General features: G+C 43.7%; 1 protein-coding gene across 1 annotated transcript in view; it reads left to right on the top strand.

Annotated features, from left to right (window-relative positions):
- The window catches only part of zgc:163022 (putative ferric-chelate reductase 1), a 37,577-nt gene extending 14,776 nt beyond the window's left edge, over window positions 1-22,801 (top strand). The window contains exons 8-16 of the mRNA XM_070553049.1: window positions 852-959; window positions 5,849-5,964; window positions 6,081-6,167; window positions 6,627-6,718; window positions 9,484-9,542; window positions 9,642-9,782; window positions 21,119-21,187; window positions 22,410-22,441; window positions 22,532-22,801. Of these exons, the coding sequence (XP_070409150.1) occupies window positions 852-959; window positions 5,849-5,964; window positions 6,081-6,167; window positions 6,627-6,718; window positions 9,484-9,542; window positions 9,642-9,782; window positions 21,119-21,187; window positions 22,410-22,441; window positions 22,532-22,621 (794 nt within the window). The 3' untranslated portion in view covers window positions 22,622-22,801. The remainder of the gene's footprint in view (window positions 1-851; window positions 960-5,848; window positions 5,965-6,080; window positions 6,168-6,626; window positions 6,719-9,483; window positions 9,543-9,641; window positions 9,783-21,118; window positions 21,188-22,409; window positions 22,442-22,531) is intronic.
- The last annotated feature ends 2,436 nt before the right edge of the window (window positions 22,802-25,237 follow it).

Here is a 25,237-nt window from a genome sequence, read left to right as displayed (position 1 = left end):
GAGGGTCTGGGTTTGAATCCAGGCAAGGACAACAATTAACATATAAGGTTTTTTTAATTTTATTCCAGTGATAACTTTTACAGTTATGACCGTTCAGCTGTCATTAAATGTCTGAATGTTTGTTGGGCAGTGTTTTAAAAAGTGTACATAAGCTAGATGGCTTTAACCATATAAAAAAATTTTTTGATACTGAACAATACACACTGAAATAAAACTACTGATTGTAAACTTTATGCCTGTGGTTGTACTTAAAGTGACTAGAGCATGAGCATTACAATATGAGTCACTAATACACTGGGAAGGCCCTTAGAGTGGGGGGGAATTTGTATTCTGTCAAAGTTGTGATATTACTTCAGCCACTCTCCACCACAGAGGAGAGACCCAGTGAAAGCAGAAAAACAGTAGGCTTTATAGGCAGCACCACACCCTGAGCCCAGGTGCCTCCAAGGCTGCTTAACGAGCTGCCTGCAACAGAAGAAAATACACAATTAAACACAAATGAAAACCCAATGAGACGGTGGGGGCATCACAACATGTTCAGGACTTCCCAAACACCAGTAATTCTTGACTGCACTGGGCTGAGGTGTCAATGGCCATCTTCCCCCCTCCATCCCCTCTCTTCCAGAGTCATATGCTTTCCTCAAGTTCAACTGCACTTCCAGCAAACATTCGGACATTTAATGACAGTTGAGGGGTCATAACTGTAAAAGATATCGCTGGAATAAAAAAAAACCTTATATGTTAACTGTTGTCCTTGCCGATTTGGGGTTTTGGCACCCATCTGACGCCATACACTTGAAAGGTTGCCAACAAATGCTCTGTGATTGACATCGGTACTCTTTGACAAACAGGACAAATCCAGATGCATAAAGACTCTTTCAGCAGCGCTACAAAGATGGATGTAACTACGCCTCAGATTCTTGGAAGTGCTGGTTTGCCTGAGATCATGCAAGCACATGGTAAGATCCTACCAGAGACATGTCTTAGGTTTACATTTCAGAATGGGTCCCCAGACAGAAGTTTTGGTACACATGTGATCCAGATCTGATTCTTCATGGAGTGTCTAAATGAGCAATCAATGCATGTTCATACAAACAGTAGCATACAATATGACTTCCTGATGTGGCAGTGTAGAGCTGGAGTCAGATTTCAATTTGGGATTTCTTAGACCACCAGAAAAAACTACAATGCAACCTTGGATTTGCACCGAAAGAATCATTAGATCATGAGGACTCGATAGTCACAAAGACCCAGAAGGACATGTGTCAGGGCGGATATGAGCTGAGCTGGTTAGAGCAAGAGTGTGGCTGTTGCATGTTGCGAAAACCCATTCGCGAAGTGATTGATGCTGGGTGAGGAACTGGCACTCAGTTTGCTCTAGGAGCCGGAGTACACAGCTCACAGAAAGCGAGAGCTTATGGCGGTTCCAGAAATAAGTAAAATGAAGACTTACTGGAAGTCGACAGGCTGAACGGTATGGTTGGTCTGGTCAGAAAACAGATCTGGTCGGATAACGGCGTACAAGGTTCATGGAAGAACAATGACTGGGTGCTGGTGGCAGGGCGCTGAGCTCCCTTTGTAGTTTTGACGTGTGACGTGGGCAGAAGTTGGGTGCTGGGAATGCTGGGTAATGGAGTCTTAGTGGTGGAAATGACTGACTAGGCCTCTGGGAGCATGTTATGAGGAGTAGGGCGTGACAGGACCCCACCTCTTAGGGACGGCCCCAGAAGTCCCAGGGTGATGGGACCAAAAGTCAGAGATTAGTGACAAGTCCAGAACAGACCGTGTGGGCTCCCAGAATTGTTCCTCAGGGCCATAACCCTCCCAGTCCACAAGGTGTTTCCATCCCCAACCCCGATGGCGAGCTTCGAGAATCATTGTAGATCCTGTCGTTGCCCACCTCCTGGGGCGGTGGCTCTGGGTCGGGTGGAGATGCATAGGGGGAGAATAGAACAGGCTTCAGCAGGGACGCATGGAATACTGGGTGGACCCTGAGGGAGGAGGGCAGGAGGAGATGGTAGGTTACTAGTTTGACCACTCGCACCACTGGATAGGGACCCAGGAAACAGGAGGCAGACTTTGAAAGGAGAGAGTCCCATGGCCGAGGATACATGGAGGTTGTGGGAGAGTTCTGCCCAAAGAAGGTGCTTAGGCCAGGTGGAGGGCTGGGAAGAGGCGAAGCATCAGAGGTAGCGTCCCAGCTGCTGGTTGGCCCGCTCTATCTGGTTGTTGGTCTGGGGGTGATATCCAGAAAAAAGGTTTCTGCAGGCCTCCACCAGGTGACAGAAAGCCTTCCAGAATTTTGACATAAATCAGGGTCCCCGATCCAAAACAATGTCTTGAGGGAACCAGTGTAGTCGTGCCACATGCTCCAAGAGAAGCTTAGCAGTTTGCTTGGCCATGTGAATCCCAGACAGTGCTAAAAAGTGGATGAAGTTGGAGAGTCTTTCAATTATGGTGAGCACCGTGTCAAGCTGATTGACTGGGGGTAGTCTGGTGACAAAGTCTGGGCCTATGTGGGACCAGAGTCAGTGAGGAACAGAAAGCAACTGTAGGCTCCCAGCTGGAGATTGATTTGAAGATTTGGCATGAGCAGAGGTAGGACATGTGGCTGTGCAGTCCTGAACATCCTTCCTCATGGAGGGTCACCAGAGTGCCCGTTGCAGGAATTGCAGGGTATGGGAGTTTCCTTGGAGGCCAGAGAGGCGAGAAGCATGTCCCCAGGCCAGGGCCTCCTGTCTGCAGGCTACAGACATGTAGAGCTGGTTATGAGGCATGTCAGCGGGGCCCGGGGTGGGCTGATAGACTTGGTTAGAGTGGTAAGAGGGGCTGCGAGGGCACTGAAGTTCCAAATGAAGTGGAGGTAAAAGCTGGAGAACCCCAGGAAACTCTGTAGCTGTTTGAGGGATGTGGATAGGGGCCATTGGGCTACAGCTTGTACCTTCTCTGGGTCCATGGAGAAACTGCAGGAGGAGATGATGAACCCCAGGAATGAGGTGGTCTCCTGATGAAAAGTGCATTTCTCAAACTTGCAGTAAAGCAGATTCTCCAAGAGTCAGGAGAGTATGGCTCACACGTGGACAATGTGTTCCTCCTTGTTCTGAGAGTAGATGAGGATGTCATTGAGGTAAACAAAGACCCATTTGCTCAGCATGTCTCGCAGTACATTGGTGATCAGGGGTTGGAAAGCTGCCGGGCTGTTACATAACCCAAAGGGCATCACCAGGTATTCCCAATGTTCCCTTGGGGTGATGAGGGCGGCCTTCCATTCATCTCCCTTCTTGATCCTGACAAAGTTTTAAGCACTGCGGAGATCCATCTTCAGGAAGAAGATTGACTGGGAGACCACATCTAGAGCCGTGGTCATCAGGGGTAATGGGTGCTGGTCCTAGATTGTAATCTTATTCAGAGCCCTGTAGTCAATGCAGGGTCTGAGATCCCCTTCCTTCTATTAACAAAGAAGAACCTTGCTGCTCCAGGAGAGGTGGATGGGCAAATGAACCCCTGTTGGAGGGCCTCACAGATGTAGGTATCCATGGCCTTTTTCTCAGCTGGGTACAGAGAAGAGACGACCCCTGGGAGGAATGGTTCCGGGTAGGAGTTTGATCCAAAGGTCATAAGGGTGGTGTGGAGGTAAGGTGGTGGTGGTGGTAGGACATTTAGAAAAGACTAGTGCCAGGTCTTGATGTTGAAAAAGGAGAGCATATTGTGAGAGTTCAACACCTCAGGGACAGATGGTTCATTGCCGGGGGGACTGAGGGATTTGGTAGGCTGACAGGCTATGCCCCAGGCAAGCACTTTACCGGTATTCCAGGAGATATGTTTGGATTGTGATGTAAGAGTGGCCTAGGATAAGCGAAGACAAGGGGGCGATGATAACTAGAAAACTGAGGGTCCCTTTGTGTAGTTGAGTCTCCATGTGGAGTTCAATTGTTTTCTGATGGATAAGGTATTGTCTGTATGGACTCCTGTCCACAGAAGTGACGGAATGACTTGGCGGAGTGGCAAGAGAGGGATGCGGAGCTGGGCAGCCAGTTGTTGGTCCATGAGGCACTTGGCCACCCCAGAGTCCAGTAGGGCCTTCAACTCGACAGGTCCCTGGCTAATTGGAGAGCAACCTGGATCAACCTGGAGCAGGGGTTACTGGAGGTCGAGGAGAGGCTAGTTACTCTGAGTAGGGTCCCTCCACCACCTACCCGGAGTTGGTGTTTCCCAGTCAGCAGGGACAGGTGATGTGGCAGTGACCTGGGCCTCCACAGTAGGTGGCACAACTTTCTCTATTCGGAGGTGAGGCCCCCAAGCTTCATGGGCTTGTCAGACGCAGTGGTGGTCTGTGTGCGAGGGTTGACAGATGCTTTCCCGGGAGGATCCATCTGGAGAGCTAGTTCAATCACCTCATCCAAGGTGTCAGGGGTCTCCCGACCAATCATCCCATCCTGGATTCGGGGTGAGAGCCCCTCAAGATAGACAACCCTAAGAGCATTGTCGCCCCAGGCCAGCGTAGCAGCTGTTGTGCTGAACCAGGAGGTGAATTGAGCGCCAGGCTGGCTCCCCTGGCGTAGTCAAAGGAGTTAGGCCTCAGTCGAGAGCTCCCCGATAGGATGTTTGAACATCTCCTTAAGTTCCTCCATAAAGGCGTCGTAGTCATTGCAGGCTTCCACCCTCATGTTGTACATAGCAGCGGCCCACTCCTGGGCCCGGTCGGTTAGCAGGGCAACCAGGAGTGGGCAGTAGCATGGCAATGAAAGGTCATAGCCAAGGTTGCTAATAATTCATTCGGCGAGCCCTGGAATCCATCCCATTTCTCTGGGAGGCTGAGCAGCGGCAGCTCCCTCTCATTAGCGGCCTGTTGTTGCTGTGATGTGGCCATTTGGAGAACCATGGTGACTACAGAATCAACTTCAGCTGCCACACAGTCTACCAAGGCGTGTAAAAGGTTAATCTTGGACTGTAGGTGGTTGAACTCCGCTGGGTTGTAGCATGTCTCAGTCATCCTGTCAGGGCGGACGTGAGCTGAGTTGGCCAGAGCGAGAGTGTGGCTGTTGCGTGTCGTGAAAACCCAAAAGCAGAGTGACTGATGCTGGGTGAGGGACTGGCACACAATTTGATCTAGGAGCCAGAGTACACAGCTCGCAGAGAGCGAGAGCATATGGCGGTTACAGAAATAAGTAAAATGAAGACTTACTGGAAGTCGATAGGCTGAACAGTTCGATTGGTCTGGTCAGAAAAACGATCTAATTCCAGACAAGGTTCGTGGAAGAATAATGACTTAGTGCCGGTGGCAGGGCGCTGACCTCCCTTTGTAATTTTGGGGTGTGACATGGGCAGGAGTTGAGAGTTGGGAATGCTGGGCATTCCCAACTCTCAACTCTTACATCATGATCGTAACACATCTCCTAGAATACCTCAACTCTCAACTATAATGGATTCTTGGAGGCGGGAATGACTGACTAGGCCTCTGGAAGCGTGTTGTGAGAAGGAGGGCATGACAACACATAGGTACCGTAGAAGGCTGGAGAGATAATTTTACAAACATTTAGTTTATAAACTGTAGGACAATTAATTTTTCCGGCATTTTTAAAATGTTTGGTTCAATTTAATTGGAAAACCACCCCAAACGTGTTGAGTTGAGCTGAGCCAAGTTGAGCTGCTCATGTTAAAGACTAGTTAAAGCTAATGGCTTGTCTGCTCTAAAAAGCATTACATTTAGAAATCCTCACTGCCATCAGTTACACAAACTCATATAAATATGCATGTAATATGTACACAATAACAACACTGGCATGGGGTCAGGAGACACAACCCCACCCAGAGCACTGAAGCATGGAATGATTGAACTGTGTTTCAGGGACTCTGATGCTGATAGCATGGATGACCACCGGCTCACTGGGAATGATGATAGCACGGTATTTTAAGGGAATGGCTAAAGGAGTGAACCTCTGTGGGAAGGACATTTGGTTTGTGGTGAGTTCAGAGAACATTCATTCTTCTGTTTGTCATAAAACAAACCAACAGGTGAAGTCATGCTACCAGGCACACATGTTAAGCATTTAATGTGTTGTTTCTGTGTGTCCCTCAAGGTCCATGTGACATTAATGATTGTCACTGTTTCAGCCACCATCATTGCGTTCATTCTGACCTTCGTATACAACATGGGCTGGGCTGAGGTCAGTACATTGGTGGCCCACGAGTCAAATCTAGCTCATCAGACCTTCCCATCTGGCCCCCAGCCCTTTGGGCCCTAATGCCACCCAATTGGGAGATTTTGAAGTTTAGCAGCAAAATTCATGTCTTATACATGAACAATTGTTTAGGTTCTCCAAGCATAACTGAAACTACAATCATAACAGTTTACATGGAAATCAAAGCCATTTTAAATGTTAATAAATTAAGATACAACAATACTTGACCTTTATTTTTAAAGAACACCTGGCCCTATCTGTGTCTGCTCCGGTCCTTGAACAAATTTAGTTGAGTTGATTTTGCCTGTTTTTTGTAAACAGAAACACTGGTAGTGACCCACTACATTATAAAAGCTTGGTACTTTGCGCTTTTCATTCTAAACTGGTCAAACCGAGAAGTAAATGTTTTCAGAAGAATAAAGCTGTCTTTGTTGTGTTTTGCAGGGAGTCCATTCTGTGTTGGGATGTCTGGTCATGATCTTCTCACTGATCCAGCCTCTACTGGCTCTAATGCGCTGTGCACCACAGCATCCACAGTAGGTTTCCCCAAATTTCATCTAGCCATGAGAGTTTCTAATCATCTTTGACTATGTGCCCATTTTCTGAACAAGTGTAAACTAGTGTAGGTGCAGGATGGCGGGGGATATGGTTTCTATTTATCTAGTCAATTGAGGGGGTGTCTACACTCCGGACAATTTTCTAATCAATGTAAACTGCAGTTAAACTGGGCTGGTCATTCTGACCACTCAGTACTTTACATTGGAAGTCAAATTCAGCCTCTCACAACATCTATAGTAGGTAGTAGATACTATCTGTAGAAAGCAAGACTGAGAAGAAGCACAGTGGATTTCATTCTTGAGGTTGAACCTTGATCCAGCTTATTGAAGCCAAGGAGTTTGCGCATTGTGAACCTGGAGAAGGTTTTATTTAACCTTTATTTATCCAGATGAGTCATTGAGAACTCATTCTCATTTCTAACAACAATCTGGCCATAGGCAGCAGCAACAGACATATAGGTAGCTTTACATCAAAGAAAAACAGATAAAACATTTAGACATAAAGACACTGTTCTCATTTACAATATGTACAAGCAATCAAAACAGACATAAAACAGTCTTTAGTCTAATGAGCTTTGAAAGAAAAGCGTCTGGACTTCTTTCAGTTGCTTGAAGACGTGTCACCTCTCATCCGAGAGGCTTCTTCAGTTCTAAGGTCAAATGGTGGAGAGTCCCAGATTCAAACCCAGTGGGAGTTTCCCCCCGAAGAGGGAACAAAAGACCCCTGATGATCTTCTACATAAACACATGAGCCAAGGTGTGAGGGTGGGTGTGGGTCCTATTCAGCCAGAGTTTCGGGTGAGCTCATTGTGAAGCCTGGCCCCACCCTATCATGTGAATTCCTGAGGTCAGATGGCCCAGGATATGCGTGGGCGTTGAGGCATCGGGGAAGGGATCTCAAAACTGGATTATAGATGGCAGACAGTTAGTGTCGTAAACCACCGCCTCTGTTCAAAGATGGTTGCTCACAGTGGACACCAATGGCTTCCTTTACTCCTCTATCAAACCATCTGTCCTCTCTGTCCAAAATGTGAATGTTGGCATCCTCGAAAGAGTGACCTTTGTCCTTTAGATGCAAATGAACTGCTGAGTCCTGTCCCGTGGAGGTGGCTCTTCTATGTTGTGCCATGCGCTTGCGAAGTGGCACAACATAGAAGAGCCACCTCCACGGGACAGGACTCAGCAGTTCATTTGCGGTTTCAGTGGGTCCTATTCAGCCAGAGTTTTGGGTGAGCTCATTGTGAAGCCTGGCCCCACCCTTTCATGTGAATTCCTGAAGTCAGATGGCCCAGGATATGCATGGGCGTTGAGGCATCTGGGAAGGGATCTCAAAACTGGATTATAGATGGCAGACAGTTGGTGTCGTAAACCAGATCACAATGATGAGACGTGAAAGGGACGAAAAGGTTCAATACCATATCTTCAGAAACACCCTGTGGGGGGCATTCAGGAAGTGTTGGGTGGGTGGCCTTAAAGGCTGTTCAGTCCTTGTCTCTCAGACCATGGTTCTCCACCAGAAAAGGGTGGTTTGTACACTCTGGGTGAAGGAGAGATCCTGCTTCAAGTAGTGGAGTTCAAATGTCTTGGGGTCTTGTTCATGATCACCAGGTAGATTGGGGCAGTGTCTGCATGGGCAAAACTGGTCCATTATAGTAAACATGGAACTTGGCTGGTTCTTTATTAAATAGTCAATCTTCATTCCAACCATTACCTGTTGGAGACCCTGAGTGGGGTAAGAAGCTTGAAACATCCATTAGACTGAGTTGAGCTGCTTCTCCTTCACCATGAGAGGAACCAGCAGAGTTGGTTCAGGCATGTGTTCAGGATGCCACCTAGATATCTACAGGGGGCAGGGGTTTCAGGCATGCTTGACTGGGAGAAGAGACCCTGGGGTCAACCGAGGAATTATATCTCTAGGCTGGCCTGGGAACACCTCAAGCTCAAGAAAGTGACCATGTGACTCAGATAAGTAGTAGAAGTCAAGAAAATAAAAGAGCTTTAGGCTACATTTCTTTCCCAGTTCAACGAAATGGGAACTTCTTACCAAAAATCTGTCCTGTATTGTTTGTATATCAGGTTTGAAACAGGTGAGCTCAAAGTTTTACTGAGACATTTCAAACAAATATTGACAAAAATGTTTCCTTTATTTCTTTTAACTGACACAAATGACTTGCAAAGTACAGGTTGATAAGTTCTATAAAATATGTTCTTGTTAACTCATTCACTGCCAGCCGTTTCCTGATCACTAACGGCCTTCGCTACCAGCGTTTCTCACCGTTTTTACAGTTTTTTTTAAGAGTCACAGAACGTTGCACGCTAGCATGATGTCGATGCCAAAACAACCAAAACAAAGAGGAGACTCACCTCTTACATCAGGAAGAGTCCGCGTGTTTCGAGCGTTATCCGTTCTTTCATAATCTGTTGTCGAATTGTGATCGGCAGACGCTTTTCCGGTTCGCGCCTCACTTTCTTTACAGGAACGACCCAAAACGATCTCCTAACACATGGATGTGGTGCTTCCTGATCATGTGATCTGTGACGTATGCGGATGAAGATCGGCTTCAGGGCTGAGATGTTTGTTCTCTCAGCGCGGGGGCTCGTTCCGATGCTCAAACAGTAAAAAAAATGCAAATGACGACTTTAGTCGTCACTGGCAGTGAACGGTTGGATCTAAAATGATGACTTTAGTCGTTAATGGCAGTGAATGAGTTAATAATTGTGTTTTTTTAAACTGTGTGATACAGGAGGTTTCTATTCAATGTTGCACATTCTTTCATTGCAATGGCAGTGAAAGGTTTGGCTGGTAAGTTCTAGTTTTTATTATTCTTTTAGAGACATGTAAATAACAAACATCCTCTAACAGTAAAATTTTAAATGTCTCCTTTTGACTGGAACCACACAGTGGCAGCCATATTTACAGGCCTGCAGATAGTTGACACCACTACAAGCCAGTGGATGGTGAAACTGATGGGTGGCTTTGTTGCCTGGGAACTTTTGTCCTACACAATGTTGGAGGTCTTCATTAGATGGAAGCATCAAACAGGTAAAGACTTACTGTTGAGAGTAAACATATTATAATGAGTTTGTTGAGTCAGCTCATTAAGGCTCACACTCTTGACATTGGTGTTTTTTGAATGAATAGGTTGTGTAAGTGATAGAAGCTAAAACACCAACTGCATGCAAAGATGTCTCTCAAACAAATTAAGGTCTGTGCATTGAAGCCGGAGCTTTGCCAGTTAGGATGACCTGCAAGAAAATGATGTGTGAACTCGTAAAAATGGCAAAAGAACTTGTCAGCATTATAAAAGAGCATTATAAAAGAGGCTGACATCATCTCCAGAGTAAAAAAGACTGAATTCATAACTTTGGCAACAGAAGCTGAAGCTGTGACATTGTATGTCATCACCATGGAAACAAAGGCCGAAGATATCACTATTGTAACAGAGGCATGTGTAATCATCATGGTAACAGAAGCTGAATATATCACTACTGTAACAGAGGCATATGTCATCACCATGGTAACAAAGGCCAAAAATATCACTATTCCAACAGAGACATGTGTAATCACCATGGTAACAAAGGCTGGAGACATCACTACTTTAACATAGGCATGTGTCATCACCATGGTAACAAAGGCTGGATACATCACTATTGTAACAGAGGAATGTGTCACCACCAAGGTAACTAAGGCTGGAGACATCACTATTGAAACAGAGGAATGAGTAATCACCATGGAAACAAAGTCTGAAGATATCACTATTGTAACAGAGGCATGTGTCATCACCATGGGAAGAAAGGCTGAAGATATCACTATTGTAACAGAGGCATATGTCATCACCATGGTAACAAAGGCCAAATATATCACTATTCCAACAGTCATGTGTAATCACCATGGTAACAAAGGCTGGAGATGTCACTACTGTAACATAGGCATGTGTCATCACCATGGTAACAAAGGCTGGAGACATCACTATTGTAACAGAGGAATGTGTCATCACCATGGTAACTAAGGATGGAGACATCAGTATTGAAACAGAGGAATAAGTAATCACCATGGAAACAAAGTACGAAGATATCACTATTGTAACAGAGGCATGTGTCATCGCCATGGTAAGAAAGGCTGAAGATATCACTATTGTAACAGAGGCATATGTCATCACCATGGTAACAAAGCCAAGTATATCACTATTCCAACAGTCATGTGTAATCACCATGGTAACAAAGGCTGGAGATGTCACTACTGTAACATAGGCATGTGTCATCACCATGGTAACAACGACTGGAGACATCACTACTGTAACAGAGGCATGTGTCATCACCATGGTAACAAAGGCCAAATATATCACTAGTGTAACAGAGGCATGTGTAATCACCATGGTAACAAAGGCTGGAGACATCACTTCGATAACGCAGGCATGTGTCTTCACCATGGTAGCAAAGGCTGGAGACATCACTATTGTAACAGAGGCATGTGTCATCACCATGGTAACAAAGGCTGAAGATATGAGGCACGTTTAATTACCATGGTAACAAAGGCTGGACACGTCACTACTGTAACATAGGCATGTGTCATCACCTGGTAACAAAGGCTGAAGATATTACTATTGTAACAGAGGCATGTGTAAATACCATGGTAACAAAGGCTGAAGATATCACTATTGTAACAGAGGCATGTGTCATCACCTGGTAACAAAGGCTGGAGACATCCCTATTGTAACAGAGGCATGTGTCATCAACTTGGTAACAAAGGCTGAAGATATCACTATTGTAACAGAGGCATGTGTAAATACCATGGTAACAAAGGCTTAGATATCACTATTGTAACAGAGGCATGTGTTATCAACATGGTAACACAGGCTGGAGACGTCATGACTGTAACATAGGCATGTGTCATCACCATGGTAACAAAGGCTGGAGACATCCCTATTGTAACAGAGGCATGTGTCATCAACATGGTAACAAAGGCTGAAGACGTCATGACTGTAACATAGGCATGTGTCATCACCATGGTAACAAAGGCTGGAGACATCCCTATTGTAACATAGGCATGTGTCATCACCATGGTAACAAAGGCTGGAGACATCCCTATTGTAACAGAGGCATGTGTCATCAACATGGTAACAAAGGCTGGAGACGTCATGACTGTAACATAGGCATGTGTCATCACCATGGTAACAAAGGCTGGAGACATCCCTATTGTAACAGAGGCATGTGTCATCAACATGGTAAGAAAGGCTGAAGATATCACTATTGTAACAGAGGCATATGTCATCACCATGGTAACAAAGGCCAAATATATCACTATTCGAACAGTCATGTGTAATCACCATGGTAACAAAGGCTGGAGATGTCACTACTGTAACATAGGCATGTGTCATCACCATGGTAACAACGACTGGAGACATCACTACTGTAACAGAGGCATGTGTCATCACCATGGTAACAAAGGCCAAATATATCACTAGTGTAACAGAGGCATGTGTAATCACCATGGTAACAAAGGCTGGAGACATCACTTCGATAACGCAGGCATGTGTCATCACCATGGTAACAAAGGCTGGAGACATCACTATTGTAACAGAGGCATGTGTCATCACCATGGTAACAAAGGCTGAAGATATGAGGCACGTTTAATTACCATGGTAACAAAGGCTGGACACGTCACTACTGTAACATAGGCATGTGTCATCACCTGGTAACAAAGGCTGAAGATATTACTATTGTAACAGAGGCATGTGTAAATACCATGGTAACAAAGGCTGAAGATATCACTATTGTAACAGAGGCATGTGTCATCACCTGGTAACAAAGGCTGAAGATATCACTATTGTAACAGAGGCATGTGTCATCACCTGGTAACAAAGGCTGGAGACATCCCTATTGTAACAGAGGCATGTGTCATCAACTTGGTAACAAAGGCTGAAGATATCACTATTGTAACAGAAGCATGTGTAAATACCATGGTAACAAAGGCTTAGATATCACTATTGTAACAGAGGCATGTGTTATCAACATGGTAACAAAGGCTGGAGACGTCATGACTGTAACATAGGCATGTGTCATCACCATGGTAACAAAGGCTGGAGACATCCCTATTGTAACAGAGGCATGTGTCATCAACATGGTAACAAAGGCTGAAGACGTCATGACTGTAACATAGGCATGTGTCATCACCATGGTAACAAAGGCTGGAGACATCCCTATTGTAACATAGGCATGTGTCATCACCATGGTAACAAAGGCTGGAGACATCCCTATTGTAACAGAGGCATGTGTCATCAACATGGTAACAAAGGCTGGAGACGTCATGACTGTAACATAGGCATGTGTCATCACCATGGTAACAAAGGCTGGAGACATCCCTATTGTAACAGAGGCATGTGTAATCAACATGGTAAGAAAGGCTGAAGATATCACTATTGTAACAGAGGCATATGTCATCACCATGGTAACAAAGGCCAAATATATCACTATTCCAACAGTCATGTGTAATCACCATGGTAACAAAGGCTGGAGATGTCACTACTGTAACATAGGCATGTGTCATCACCATGGTAACAACGGCTGGAGACATCACTACTGTAACAGAGGCATGTGTCATCACCATGGTAACAAAGGCCAAATATATCACTAGTGTAACAGAGGCATGTGTAATCACCATGGTAACAAAGGCTAGAGACATCACTTCTGTAACACAGGCATGTGTCATCACCATGGTAACAAAGGCTGGAGACATCACTATTGTAACAGAGGCATGTGTCATCACCATGGTAACAAAGGCTGAAGATATGAGGCACGTTTAATTACCATGGTAACAAAGGCTGGAGACGTCACTACTGTAACACAGGCATGTGTCATCACCATGGTAACAAAGGCTGGAGACATCACTATTGTAACAGAGGCATGTGTCATCACCTGGTAACAAAGGCTGGAGACATCCCTATTGTAACAGAGGCATGTGTCATCAACATGGTAACAAAGGCTGAAGATATCACTATTGTAACAGAGGCATGTGTAAATACCATGGTAACAAAGGCTGAAGATATCACTATTGTAACAGAGGCATGTGTTATCAACATGGTAACAAAGGCTGGAGACGTCATGACTGTAACATAGGCATGTGTCATCACCATGGTAACAAAGGCTGGAGACATCCCTATTGTAACAGAGGCATGTGTCATCAACATGGTAAGAAAGGCTGAATATATCACTATTGTAATAGAGGCATATGTCATCACCATGGTAACAAAGGCCAAATATATCACTATTCCAACAGTCATGTGTAATCACCATGGTAACAAAGGCTGGAGATGTCACTACTGTAACAAAGGCATGTGTCATCACCATGGTAAAAACAGCTGGAGACATCACTACTGTAACAGAGGCATGTGTCATCACCATGGTAACAAAGGCCAAATATATCACTAGTGTAACAGAGGCATGTGTAATCACCATGATAACAAAGGCTGGAGACATCACTTCTGTAACACAGGCATGTGTCATCACCATGGTAACAAAGGCTGGAGACATCACTATTGTAACAGAGGCATGTGTCATCACCATGGTAACAAAGGCTGAAGATATGAGGCACGTTTAATTACCATGGTAACAAAGGCTGGAAACGTCACTACTGTAACATAGGCATGTGTCATCACCTGGTAACAAAGGCTGAAGATATCACTATTGTAACAGAGGCATGTGTAAATACCATGGTAACAAATGCTGGAGACGTCACTACTGTAACATAGGCATGTGTCATCACCTGGTAACAAAGGCTGAAGATATCACTATTGTAACAGAGGCATGTGTCATCACCTGGTAACAAAGGCTGGAGACATCCCTATTGTAACAGAGGCATGTGTCATCAACATGGTAACAAAGGCTGAAGATATCACTATTGTAACAGAGGCATGTGTAAATACCATGGAAACAAAGGCTGAAGATATCACTATTGTACCAGAGGCATATGTTATCAACATGGTAACAATGGCTGGAGACATCATGACTGTAACATAGGCATGTGTCATCACCATGGTAACAATGGCTGGAGACATCCCTATTGTAACAGAGGCATGTGTCATCAACATGGTAACAAAGGCTGAAGACATCACTATTGTAACAGAGGCATGTGTCATCACCATGATAACAAAGGCTGAATATATCACTAGTGTAACAGAGGCATATGTCATCACCATGGTAACAAAGGCCAAATATTTCACTATTCTAACATTGGCATGTGTAATCACCATGGTAACAAAGGCTGGAGACATCAGTATTGTAACTGAGGCATGTGCATCACCATGGTAACAAAGGCTGAAGATATCACTATTGTAAGAGAGGAATATGTCATCACCATGGTAACAAAAGCTGGAGACATCACTACTGTAACAAAGAAGCATTTTTTTTAGACTGAAGTTAGAAGGATGCTGAAGTTGTCAACATTGTAACAGAGGTGTTTGTCATCCCCATGGTAACAAAGGCCAAAGACATTGCGGTTCTAACAGAGGCATGTGTAATCACCATGGTAACAAAGGCTGGAGACATCACTAATGTAATAGAGGCATATGTCATCACCATGGTAACAAAGGCTGAAGATATCACTATTGTAACAGAGGCATGTGTAAATACCATGGTAACAAAGGCTGAAGGTATCACTATTGTAACAGAGGCATGTGTTATCAACATGGTAACAAAGGCTGAAGACATCACTATTGTAACAGAGGCATGTGTCATCACCATGATAACAAAGGCTGAATATATCACTAGTGTAACAGAGGGATATGTCATCACCATGGTAACAAAGGCCAAATATTTCACTATTCTAACATAGGCATTTGTAATCACCATGGTAACAAAGGCTGGAGACATCACTAATGTAATAGAGGCATATGTCATCACCATGGTAAAAAGGCCAAATATATCACTATTCTAACAGAGGCATGTGTAATCACCATGGTAACAAAGGCTGGAGATGTATTTACTGTAACATAGGCATGTGTAATCACCATGGAAACAAAGGATTGAGATGTTACTACTGTAACAGACATGTGTAATCACCATGGTAACAAAGGCTGGAGACGTCACTACGGTAACATAGGCATGTGTCATCACCTTGGTAACAAAGGCTGGAGACATCAATATTGTAACAGCGAAATATGTCATAACCATGGAAACAAAGGCCGAAGATATCACTATTGTACCAGAGGCATGTGTCATCACCTGGTAACAAAGGGTGGAGACATCCCTATTATAACAGAGGCATGTGTCATCAACATGGTAACAAAGGCTGAAGATATCACTATTGTAACAGAGGCATGTGTCATCACCTGGTAACAAAGGGTGGAGACATCCCTATTGTAACAGAGGCATGTGTCATCAACATGGTAACAAAGGCTGAAGATATCACTATTGTAACAGAGGCATGTGTAAATACCATGGTAACAAAGGCTGAAGATATCACTATTGTAACAGAGGTATGTGTTATCAACATGGTAACAAAGGCTGGAGACGTCATGACTGTAACATAGGCATGTGTCATCACCATGGTAACAAAGGCTGGAGACATCCCTATTGTAACAGAGGCATGTGTCATCAACATGGTAAGAAAGGCTGAAGATATCACTATTGTAACAGAGGCATATGTCATCACCATGGTAACAAAGGCCAAATATATCACTATCCCAACAGTCATGTGTAATCACCATGGTAACAAAGGCTGGAGATGTCACTACTGTAACATAGGCATGTGTCATCACCATGGTAACAACGGCTGGAGACATCAATACTGTAACAGAGGCATGTGTCATCACCATGGTAACAAAGGCCAAATATATCACTAGTGTAACAGAGGCATGTGTAATCACCATGGTAACAAAGGCTGGAGACATCACTTCTGTAACACAGGCATGTGTCATCACCATGGTAACAAAAGCTGGAGACATCACAATTGTAACAGAGGCATGTGTCATCACCATGGTAACAAAGGCTGAAGATATGAGGCACGTTTAATAACCATGGTAACAAAGGCTGGAAACGTCACTACTGTAACACAGGCATGTGTCATCACCATGGTAACAAAGGCTGGAGACATCACTATTGTAACAGAGGCATGTGTCATCACCTGGTAACAAAGGCTGAAGATATCACTATTGTAACAGAGGCATGTGTAAATACCATGGTAACAAAGGCTGAAGATATCACTATTGTAACAGAGGCATGTGTTATCAACATGGTAACAAAGGCTGGAGACGTCTTGACTGTAACATAGGCATGTGTCATCACCATGGTAACAAAGGCTGGAGACATCCCTATTGTAACAGAGGCATGTGTCATCAACATGGTAAGAAAGGCTGAATATATCACTATTGTAACAGAGGCATATGGCATCACCATGGTAACAAAGGCCAAATATATCACTATTCCAACAGTCATGTGTAATCACCATGGTAACAAAGGCTGGAGATGTCACTACTGTAACAAAGGCATGTGTCATCACCATGGTAACAACGGCTGGAGACATCAATACTGTAACAGAGGCATGTGTCATCACCATGGTAACAAAGGCCAAATATATCACTAGTGTAACAGAGGCATGTGTAATCACCTGGTAACAAAGGGTGGAGACATCCCTATTGTAACAGAGGCATGTGTCATCAACATGGTAACAAAGGCTGAAGATATCACTATTGTAACAGAGGCATGTGTAAATACCATGGTAACAAAGGCTGAAGATATCACTATTGTAACAGAGGTATGTGTTATCAACATGGTAACAAAGGCTGGAGACGTCATGACTGTAACATAGGCATGTGTCATCACCATGGTAACAAAGGCTGGAGACATCCCTATTGTAACAGAGGCATGTGTCATCAACATGGTAAGAAAGGCTGAAGATATCACTATTGTAACAGAGGCATATGTCATCACCATGGTAACAAAGGCCAAATATATCACTATCCCAACAGTCATGTGTAATCACCATGGTAACAAAGGCTGGAGACGTCACTACTGTAACATAGGCATGTGTCATCACCATGGTAACAACGGCTGGAGACATCAATACTGTAACAGAGGCATGTGTCATCACCATGGTAACAAAGGACAAATATATCACTAGTGTAACAGAGGCATGTGTAATCACCATGGTAACAAAGGCTGGAGACATCACTTCTGTAACACAGTTATGTGTCATCACCATGGTAACAAAAGCTGGAGACATCACAATTGTAACAGAGGCATGTGTCATCACCATGGTAACAAAGGCTGAAGATATGAGGCACGTTTAATAACCATGGTAACAAAGGCTGGAAACGTCACTACTGTAACACAGGCATGTGTCATCACCATGGTAACAAAGGCTGGAGACATCACTATTGTAACAGAGGCATGTGTCATCACCTGGTAACAAAGGCTGAAGATATCACTATTGTAACAGAGGCATGTGTAAATACCATGGTAACAAAGGCTGAAGATATCACTATTGTAACAGAGGCATGTGTTATCAACATGGTAACAAAGGCTGGAGACGTCTTGACTGTAACATAGGCATGTGTCATCACCATGGTAACAAAGGCTGGAGACATCCCTATTGAAACAGAGGCATGTGTCATCAACATGGTAAGAAAGGCTGAATATATCACTATTGTAACAGAGGCATATGGCATCACCATGGTAACAAAGGCTGGAGATGTCACTACTGTAACAAAGGCATGTGTCATCACCATTTTAACAACGGCTGGAGACATCACTACTGTAACAGAGGCATGTGTCATCACCATGGTAACAAAGGCCAAATATATCACTAGTGTAACAGAGGCATGAGTAATCACCATGGTAACAAAGGCTGGAGACATCACTTCTGTAACACAGGCATGTGTCATCACCATGGTAACAAAGGCTGGATACATCACTATTGTAACAGAGGCATGTGTCATCACCATGGTAACAAAGGCTGAAGATATGAGGCACGTTTAATTACCATGGTAACAAAGGCTGGAGATGTCACTACTGTAACATAGGCATGTGTCATCACCTGGTAACAAAGGCTGAAGATATCACTATTGTAACAGAGGCATGTGTCATCACCTGGTAACAAAGGCTGGAGGCATCTCTATTGTAACAGAGGCATGTGTCATCAACATGGTAACAAAGGCTGAAGATATTACTATTGTAACAGAGGCATTTGTAAATACCATGGTAACAAAGGCTGAAGATATCACTATTGTAACAGAGGCATGTGTTATCAACATGGTAACAAAGGCTGGAGACATCATGAATGTAACATAGGCATGTGTCATCACCATGGTAACAAAGGCTGGAGGCATCCCTATTGTAACAGAGGCATGTGTCATCAACATGGTAACAAAGGCTGAAGACATCACTATTGTAACAGAGGCATATGTCATCACCATGATAACAAAGGCTGAATATATCACTAGTGTAACAGAGGCATATGTCATCACCATGGTAACAAAGGCCAAATATTTCACTATTCTAACATAGGCATGTGTAATCACCATGGTAACAAAGGCTGGAGACATCAGTATTGTAACTGAGGCATGTGCATCACCATGGTAACAAAGGCTGAAGATATCACTATTGTAAGAGAGGAATATGTCATCACCATGGTAACAAAAGCTGGAGACATCACTACTGTAACAAATAAGCGTTTTTTTAGACTGAAGTTAGAAGGTTGCTGAAGTTGTCAACGTTGTAACAGAGGTGTTTGTCATCCCCATGGTAACAAAGGCCAAAGACATCGCTGCTCTAACAGAGGCATGTGTAATCACCATGGTAACAAAGGCTGGAGACATCACTAATGTAATAGAGGCATACGGTATGTCATCACCATGGTAACAAAGGCTGAAGATATCACTATTGTAACAGAGGCATGTGTAAATACCATGGTAACAAAGGCTGAAGATATCACTATTGTAACAGAGGCATGTGTTATCAACATGGTAACAAAGGCTGGAGACATCACTATTGTAACAGAGGCATGTGTTATCAACATGGTAACAAAGGCTGGAGACATCATGACTGTAACATAGGCATGTGTCATCACCATGGTAACAAAGGCTGGAGACATCCCTAGTGTAACAGAGGCATGTGTCATCAACATGGTAACAAAGGCTGAAGACATCACTATTGTAACAGAGGCATGTGTCATCACCATGATAACAAAGGCCAAATATTTCACTATTCTAACATAGGCATGTGTAATCACCATGGTAACAAAGGCTGGAGACATCAGTATTGTAACTGAGGCATGTGCATCACCATGGTAACAAAGGCTGAAGATATCACTATTGTAAGAGAGGAATATGTCATCACCATGGTAACAAAAGCTGGAGACATCACTACTGTAACAAAGAAGCATTTTTTTAGACTGAAGTTAGAAGGATGCTGAAGTTATCAACATTATAACAGAGGTGTTTGTCATCCCCATGGTAACAAAGGCTAAAGACATCGCTGTTCTAACAGAGGCATGTGTAATCACCATGGTAACAAAGGCTGGAGACATAACTAATGTAATAGAGGCATATGTCATCACCATGGTAACAAAGGCCAAATATATCACTATTCTAACAGAGGCATGTGTAATCACCATGGTATCAAAGGCTGGAGATGTATTTACTGTAACATAGGCATGTGTAATCACCATGGAAACAAAGGATGGAGACATCACTAATGTAATAGAGGCATATGTCATCACCATGGTAACAAAGGCTGAAGATATCACTATTGTAACAGAGGCATATGTCATCACCTTGGTAATAAAGGCTGGAGACATCACTATTGTAACAGCGAAATATGTCATAACCATGGAAACAAAGGCCGAAGATATCACTATTGTAACAGAGGCATGTGTCATCACCATGGTAACAAAGGCTGAAGATATCACTATTGTAACAGAGGCATGTGTCATCACCATGGAAACAAAGGCTGAAGATATCACTAGTGTAACAGAGGCGTATGTCATCACCATGGTAATAAAGGCCAAATATATCACTATTCTAACAGAGGCATCTGTCATCACCATGGTAACAAAGGCTGGAGACGTCACTACTGTAACAAAGAAGTGTTTTTTTAATAGACTGAAGTTAGAAGGATGCTGAAGTTGTCAACATTGTAACAGAGGTGTTTGTCATCCCCATGGTAACAAAGGCCAAAGGCATCTCCATTCTAACAGAGGCATGTGTAATCACCATGGTAACAAAGGCTAGAGACATCACTATTGTAACAGAGGTGTTTGTCATCACCATGGAAGCAAAGGCTGAGTGTATCACTAGCGTAACAGAGGCATATGTCATCACCATGGTAACAAAGGCCAAATATATCTCTATTCTAACAAAGGCATGTGTATTCTGCTTTTCACAGAGTCCAGGCTGCAATCATCCATGCCAGACACAGCCATGGAGCTAACAGGCCACAGAACAAGGAACCATGGTAAGACCAGAGGTGGAGGGTTATGAGTTTATGTCCAACAGCTAGTGTACTAACACTAAGAGTGAGCAGTATCTGCTCTCCAGATCTTTTGAACACAGGCCCACTCGCCTTCCTCAGTGTTCATTGCTGTCATGGTAACTGTTGCGTAAATTCTAACCCAGCCCCTGGAGTGTTACATCGTTAACGGTGTGTGTATCCTTAGGTTGTTGACATTGCTGTAGAAGATTTTAATCATGCTGACTCTAAATCAGGGCTTCTAAACACACCTGGGCCAGTCAGTCTATTTGCCCCTATTTGTGATGCCAACATACATGCCCTCCCAGGAAAATGGTTTCTACCGTACCACAACTAGAACTCCTGACCTTGCCCAAAAGATTCCTCCCAAAACCTGCAGGATGGCTTTAAGGCAACATCATCAAACATAGAAGCCTAGAACAGTTCACCATAGCTGTTCTGGGCTCCGTCATGTTCTGCATTGTTTTTGTATATTGATGCCTCAAATGTGACCTGGATGACATTAAAGTGCAGAAGTTACTCAAGAGGAAGATTGCTTATGGTGCATGTGAAAAATCACTTTATAGTGTTGCCAGAGATAATTTAAAGAGAGGCCTCTGTAAAAACTAAAATCATCTACAGGAAGATAAAAGACTGCTTCCAAAGCAACCATTCCAAGCAGGTGTTCTAAAGGATCCAGCAGATCAATCAAATACTCAGCAGCTTCTCAACTGATGGTGACCAGCTGGTCATATTCTTCACCCACTTTGAGGACAGTCACATGCCCACCTGGGGTGGGGGTTGTCAAGGGGTGTTTGAAAGGCAGGAAGTTCCATTATTGTTTGGCATCTTTTTTCATGCATAGCAGCCTGCCAGTCTCTAGTCACTAGGTGGCAGCAGTGCACAGTCTAATCAACAAGCCTTAATTAGCCCAGCTGAAGAAGTAGTCTATTGACCCTTTACCGTAACCCCGGTTTCACACTAAATGCATCAGCAGTGCTGAATGGCAACGGAACGTCGCTGCTTCAAATAGAATCCATAATACTGTATGGAGTGTTTCAAACCAGCCGTGACACGCGGCAACTTTCAAGTGCGTCCCGGAAGTGGTACGCCACGCCGCAGAAGCCCCCCCCCCCCCCCCCCCCCCAACCCCCCCACCCCCGACTGTACATAGTTCTAGATTTTTTTTGTACCCGTCATCTGGACTCTGCTCTGTTTTTGATTACAGATCCTGCTGCTGCGATGCTGAATTCAGAAGGGGTAAGACGCAATAAAGTTATAAAAAGAAGATCAACCAGCAACAAACACAATTCCATGAAAACATGTGACTGAATATGTTTTATCCGACAGGTCCAAGTGGATGTTGTTCTGGTGGTTATATACTTCCTTGGTAACCTGTGCTTTCTGGTGGCTCTGCTGGCTGGAATCGGGACCTCATGAACTGAAGGATCAAAGATTAATATTGGTTCATTTATACCCGTATATCCCTCATGAAAGTAAATGTTTATTTTCAATAGATCAACTGTGAGCACATCTGGGTCTCCAGCTATGTGGTAATAATTAGATAATCAGTTAAATAAAATCTGATGTTTAGGGTTGTGGTACAAAGTTTATTTTTTTAAATATGTTGGAAATGCACAATTTGAAGCAGGTCAGAGTGCCATACCATGTCAGAGCTATTATGCAGCTGTTGTTGTGCTGTTGACTATTAAATTTGTGGTATGATGGACGGGCAGGGAGACAAAAGTCAAACAACACAAACGGGAGGCGTGCAGCAATGTGGAGACAACAGAGATCGATTTAAAGCAGAGTTTGTTCATTTTAGCACATGGCTGTTTTTGTTCCACGGGAAATAAACTTATTTTGTTATTTTATCAGGGATCACTCTCAGTCCGGGTCCAAGTGCTTCTGCAGTTAAAGAGCAAATGGCAGTTTAATTTGTTTTCTAATTTATATAAAATGCTGTCCAAAAAAGACTATTTGAAATGCTTATTGTGGATATTTGGTTTTAAAATACACAACAGAAGAGCGTTTCTAGTAAAAAGTGGCCTTTCTCAGCAAAGCTTCTAAAAAGGCTCTTTTTTTTCTAAATCTGAAACTCTGACATAACCAAAGGGAGTTAGAAGCTAGGCGCTGCCTCAGCTCAGTGTGGAGAGTGGGTAGTTTTAGGGTAGAGAGGTCATGTTATCCAGTCAGTGTGTGTGTTTAATAGTTTTGGATTGTTTTCATTTTGATAAACTACAGTTTGTGAAGGCTGCACCAACTCCAGCCTGTCTGGACACCGAGTCCACGGATTTCCAGATAAGAGAAACAATGCCTCCATTTCCGTGCCTGAGGGCGTTTTGTGCAGCTGACGGACTTCTGTAGCCCACATTGGTCGGTACCGGGTCAGGGAGGTCCACGCTGGAGACCTGTGGCAGGGTTTAAAAAATTAAGTGTGGATTTCTGGAACTCAGTTCAGAACCAGGTCAGAACCGGCCACCAGAAGAGAAGGGTGGCTCAGCAGGCCAGCTGGTTTCTGGGTCGGAACCGGATCTGAGCCAACCACCAGAAGAGACGCGCGGCTCAGCAGGCCAGCTGGTTTCTGGGTCGGAACCGGATCTGAACCGCTGCCTGGACCATCAGGAGAGAAGAAGTAAGTAGAAGAAGAAGAAAATATCTTTTCTATAGCACCTCTCAAGATAAAAATCATGAGGCGCTTCACAAAAACAAAAAATGTAAAAATATAAAAAAGCATTTACAAAATGTTTAAAAATATATTTAAAATGAGCAAAAATAGACACTTGTGATTAAAAAATGTTAAGAAAGAGTGAGAGTGAATAGGAAAGAGGGAAATCAGTGGATGCTGAGGAAAGTGGAATAGGTGGGGAGAGCAGAATAAAGAGAGAGGGGTTGAAGAAGGTCATACAAAAGCCAGCTTGAACAAGTGAGTCTTCAGCTGCTTTTTAAAGGAGACCACTGAGTCCACTGATCTCAGGCTCAAGGGGAGAGAGTTCCAGAGTCTGGGGGCCACAGCAGCAGATGATCTGTCACCTTTGGTCTTTAGCCTGGTCTTTAGCCTGGGAGTTGGCGCATCAGTTACACGTTGTAGTCATTGTGTCAGACGTACAAGAAATTGTGTTTAAACAATTGTGGAAGACTGCATTACGCAAATCCAAGGAATAGGGTAGAGTGCCAGAAAAATCTATGGTATAGTGTGTTGAGAGTTCAAAAACTACTTAGATGCAACTAAAAAAGAAAATTTCAACACTCAGTGTGTCTTCATCAGAGTTACATGTGAACATATCTAGTAAGGTTACTATAGACAGATGTGCCCAACATTGGGAGATTGGCATCTTCAGTTAACTGATGAAGACATGGAGAGGAGTGATTGGTGGAGGACCTGGTGGTTAGATTCAGGTGCTCCTTCTGACAATTCAAAATTTGGGAGCTGAAAGAGTCTATGAACTGGGATGGGGAAAGAACAGGATTACAAGAGTTATTTGTCTTATCAGAGATCACTGTGAAAAGGATCAGCAAATCAGCAGCTGAGCCTAAAGCCTCATTCACACTGAATATGGAACAGACACAGCCTGGTTTCCATACAGCTTCCACATGAACAAAAATAATCAAATTCAATTTGAATCCATTCTCACCGGCTGCAGCGCGGTACGGATATTGATGCGGAGCTCTGGAAGGTTTCCCAATGGGATCCATCCTTTCTAGACGTCACATATAAATGGTCATGAACCAGACAGGAAGTGAGACGTGTTTCAGCGAGGAGCGTTCAGTGTATGTCAAAATAAAACCGGTGTTGCCTTTTTATTTTTTATTTTTTAGGAATATCAGTTCACAGTGAAATATTATTTTTGCAGGTATATTTTTAAACATTTTGTGTCAGATTTCTAATTTCTAATTTCCGGACTGTCTCCATACCGCATTGTGTGTGAAACAGGGTTAAGCAGGTGTATTTAGTGTCAGGATTAAAGGCAAGGCAGCTTTATTTATAGAGCACATTTCAAACAATTCAATGTGCTTTACAATTATCAGGACATGATATGAAAACAACATAAAACA

The sequence above is a fragment of the Nothobranchius furzeri genome, chromosome 7, assembly GCF_043380555.1.
Source record: "Nothobranchius furzeri strain GRZ-AD chromosome 7, NfurGRZ-RIMD1, whole genome shotgun sequence".
NCBI classification, from domain to species: Eukaryota; Metazoa; Chordata; class Actinopteri; order Cyprinodontiformes; family Nothobranchiidae; genus Nothobranchius; species Nothobranchius furzeri.
Note: the sequence above shows the minus strand (reverse complement) of the source record. Positions and strands in the feature narration are given on the sequence as shown.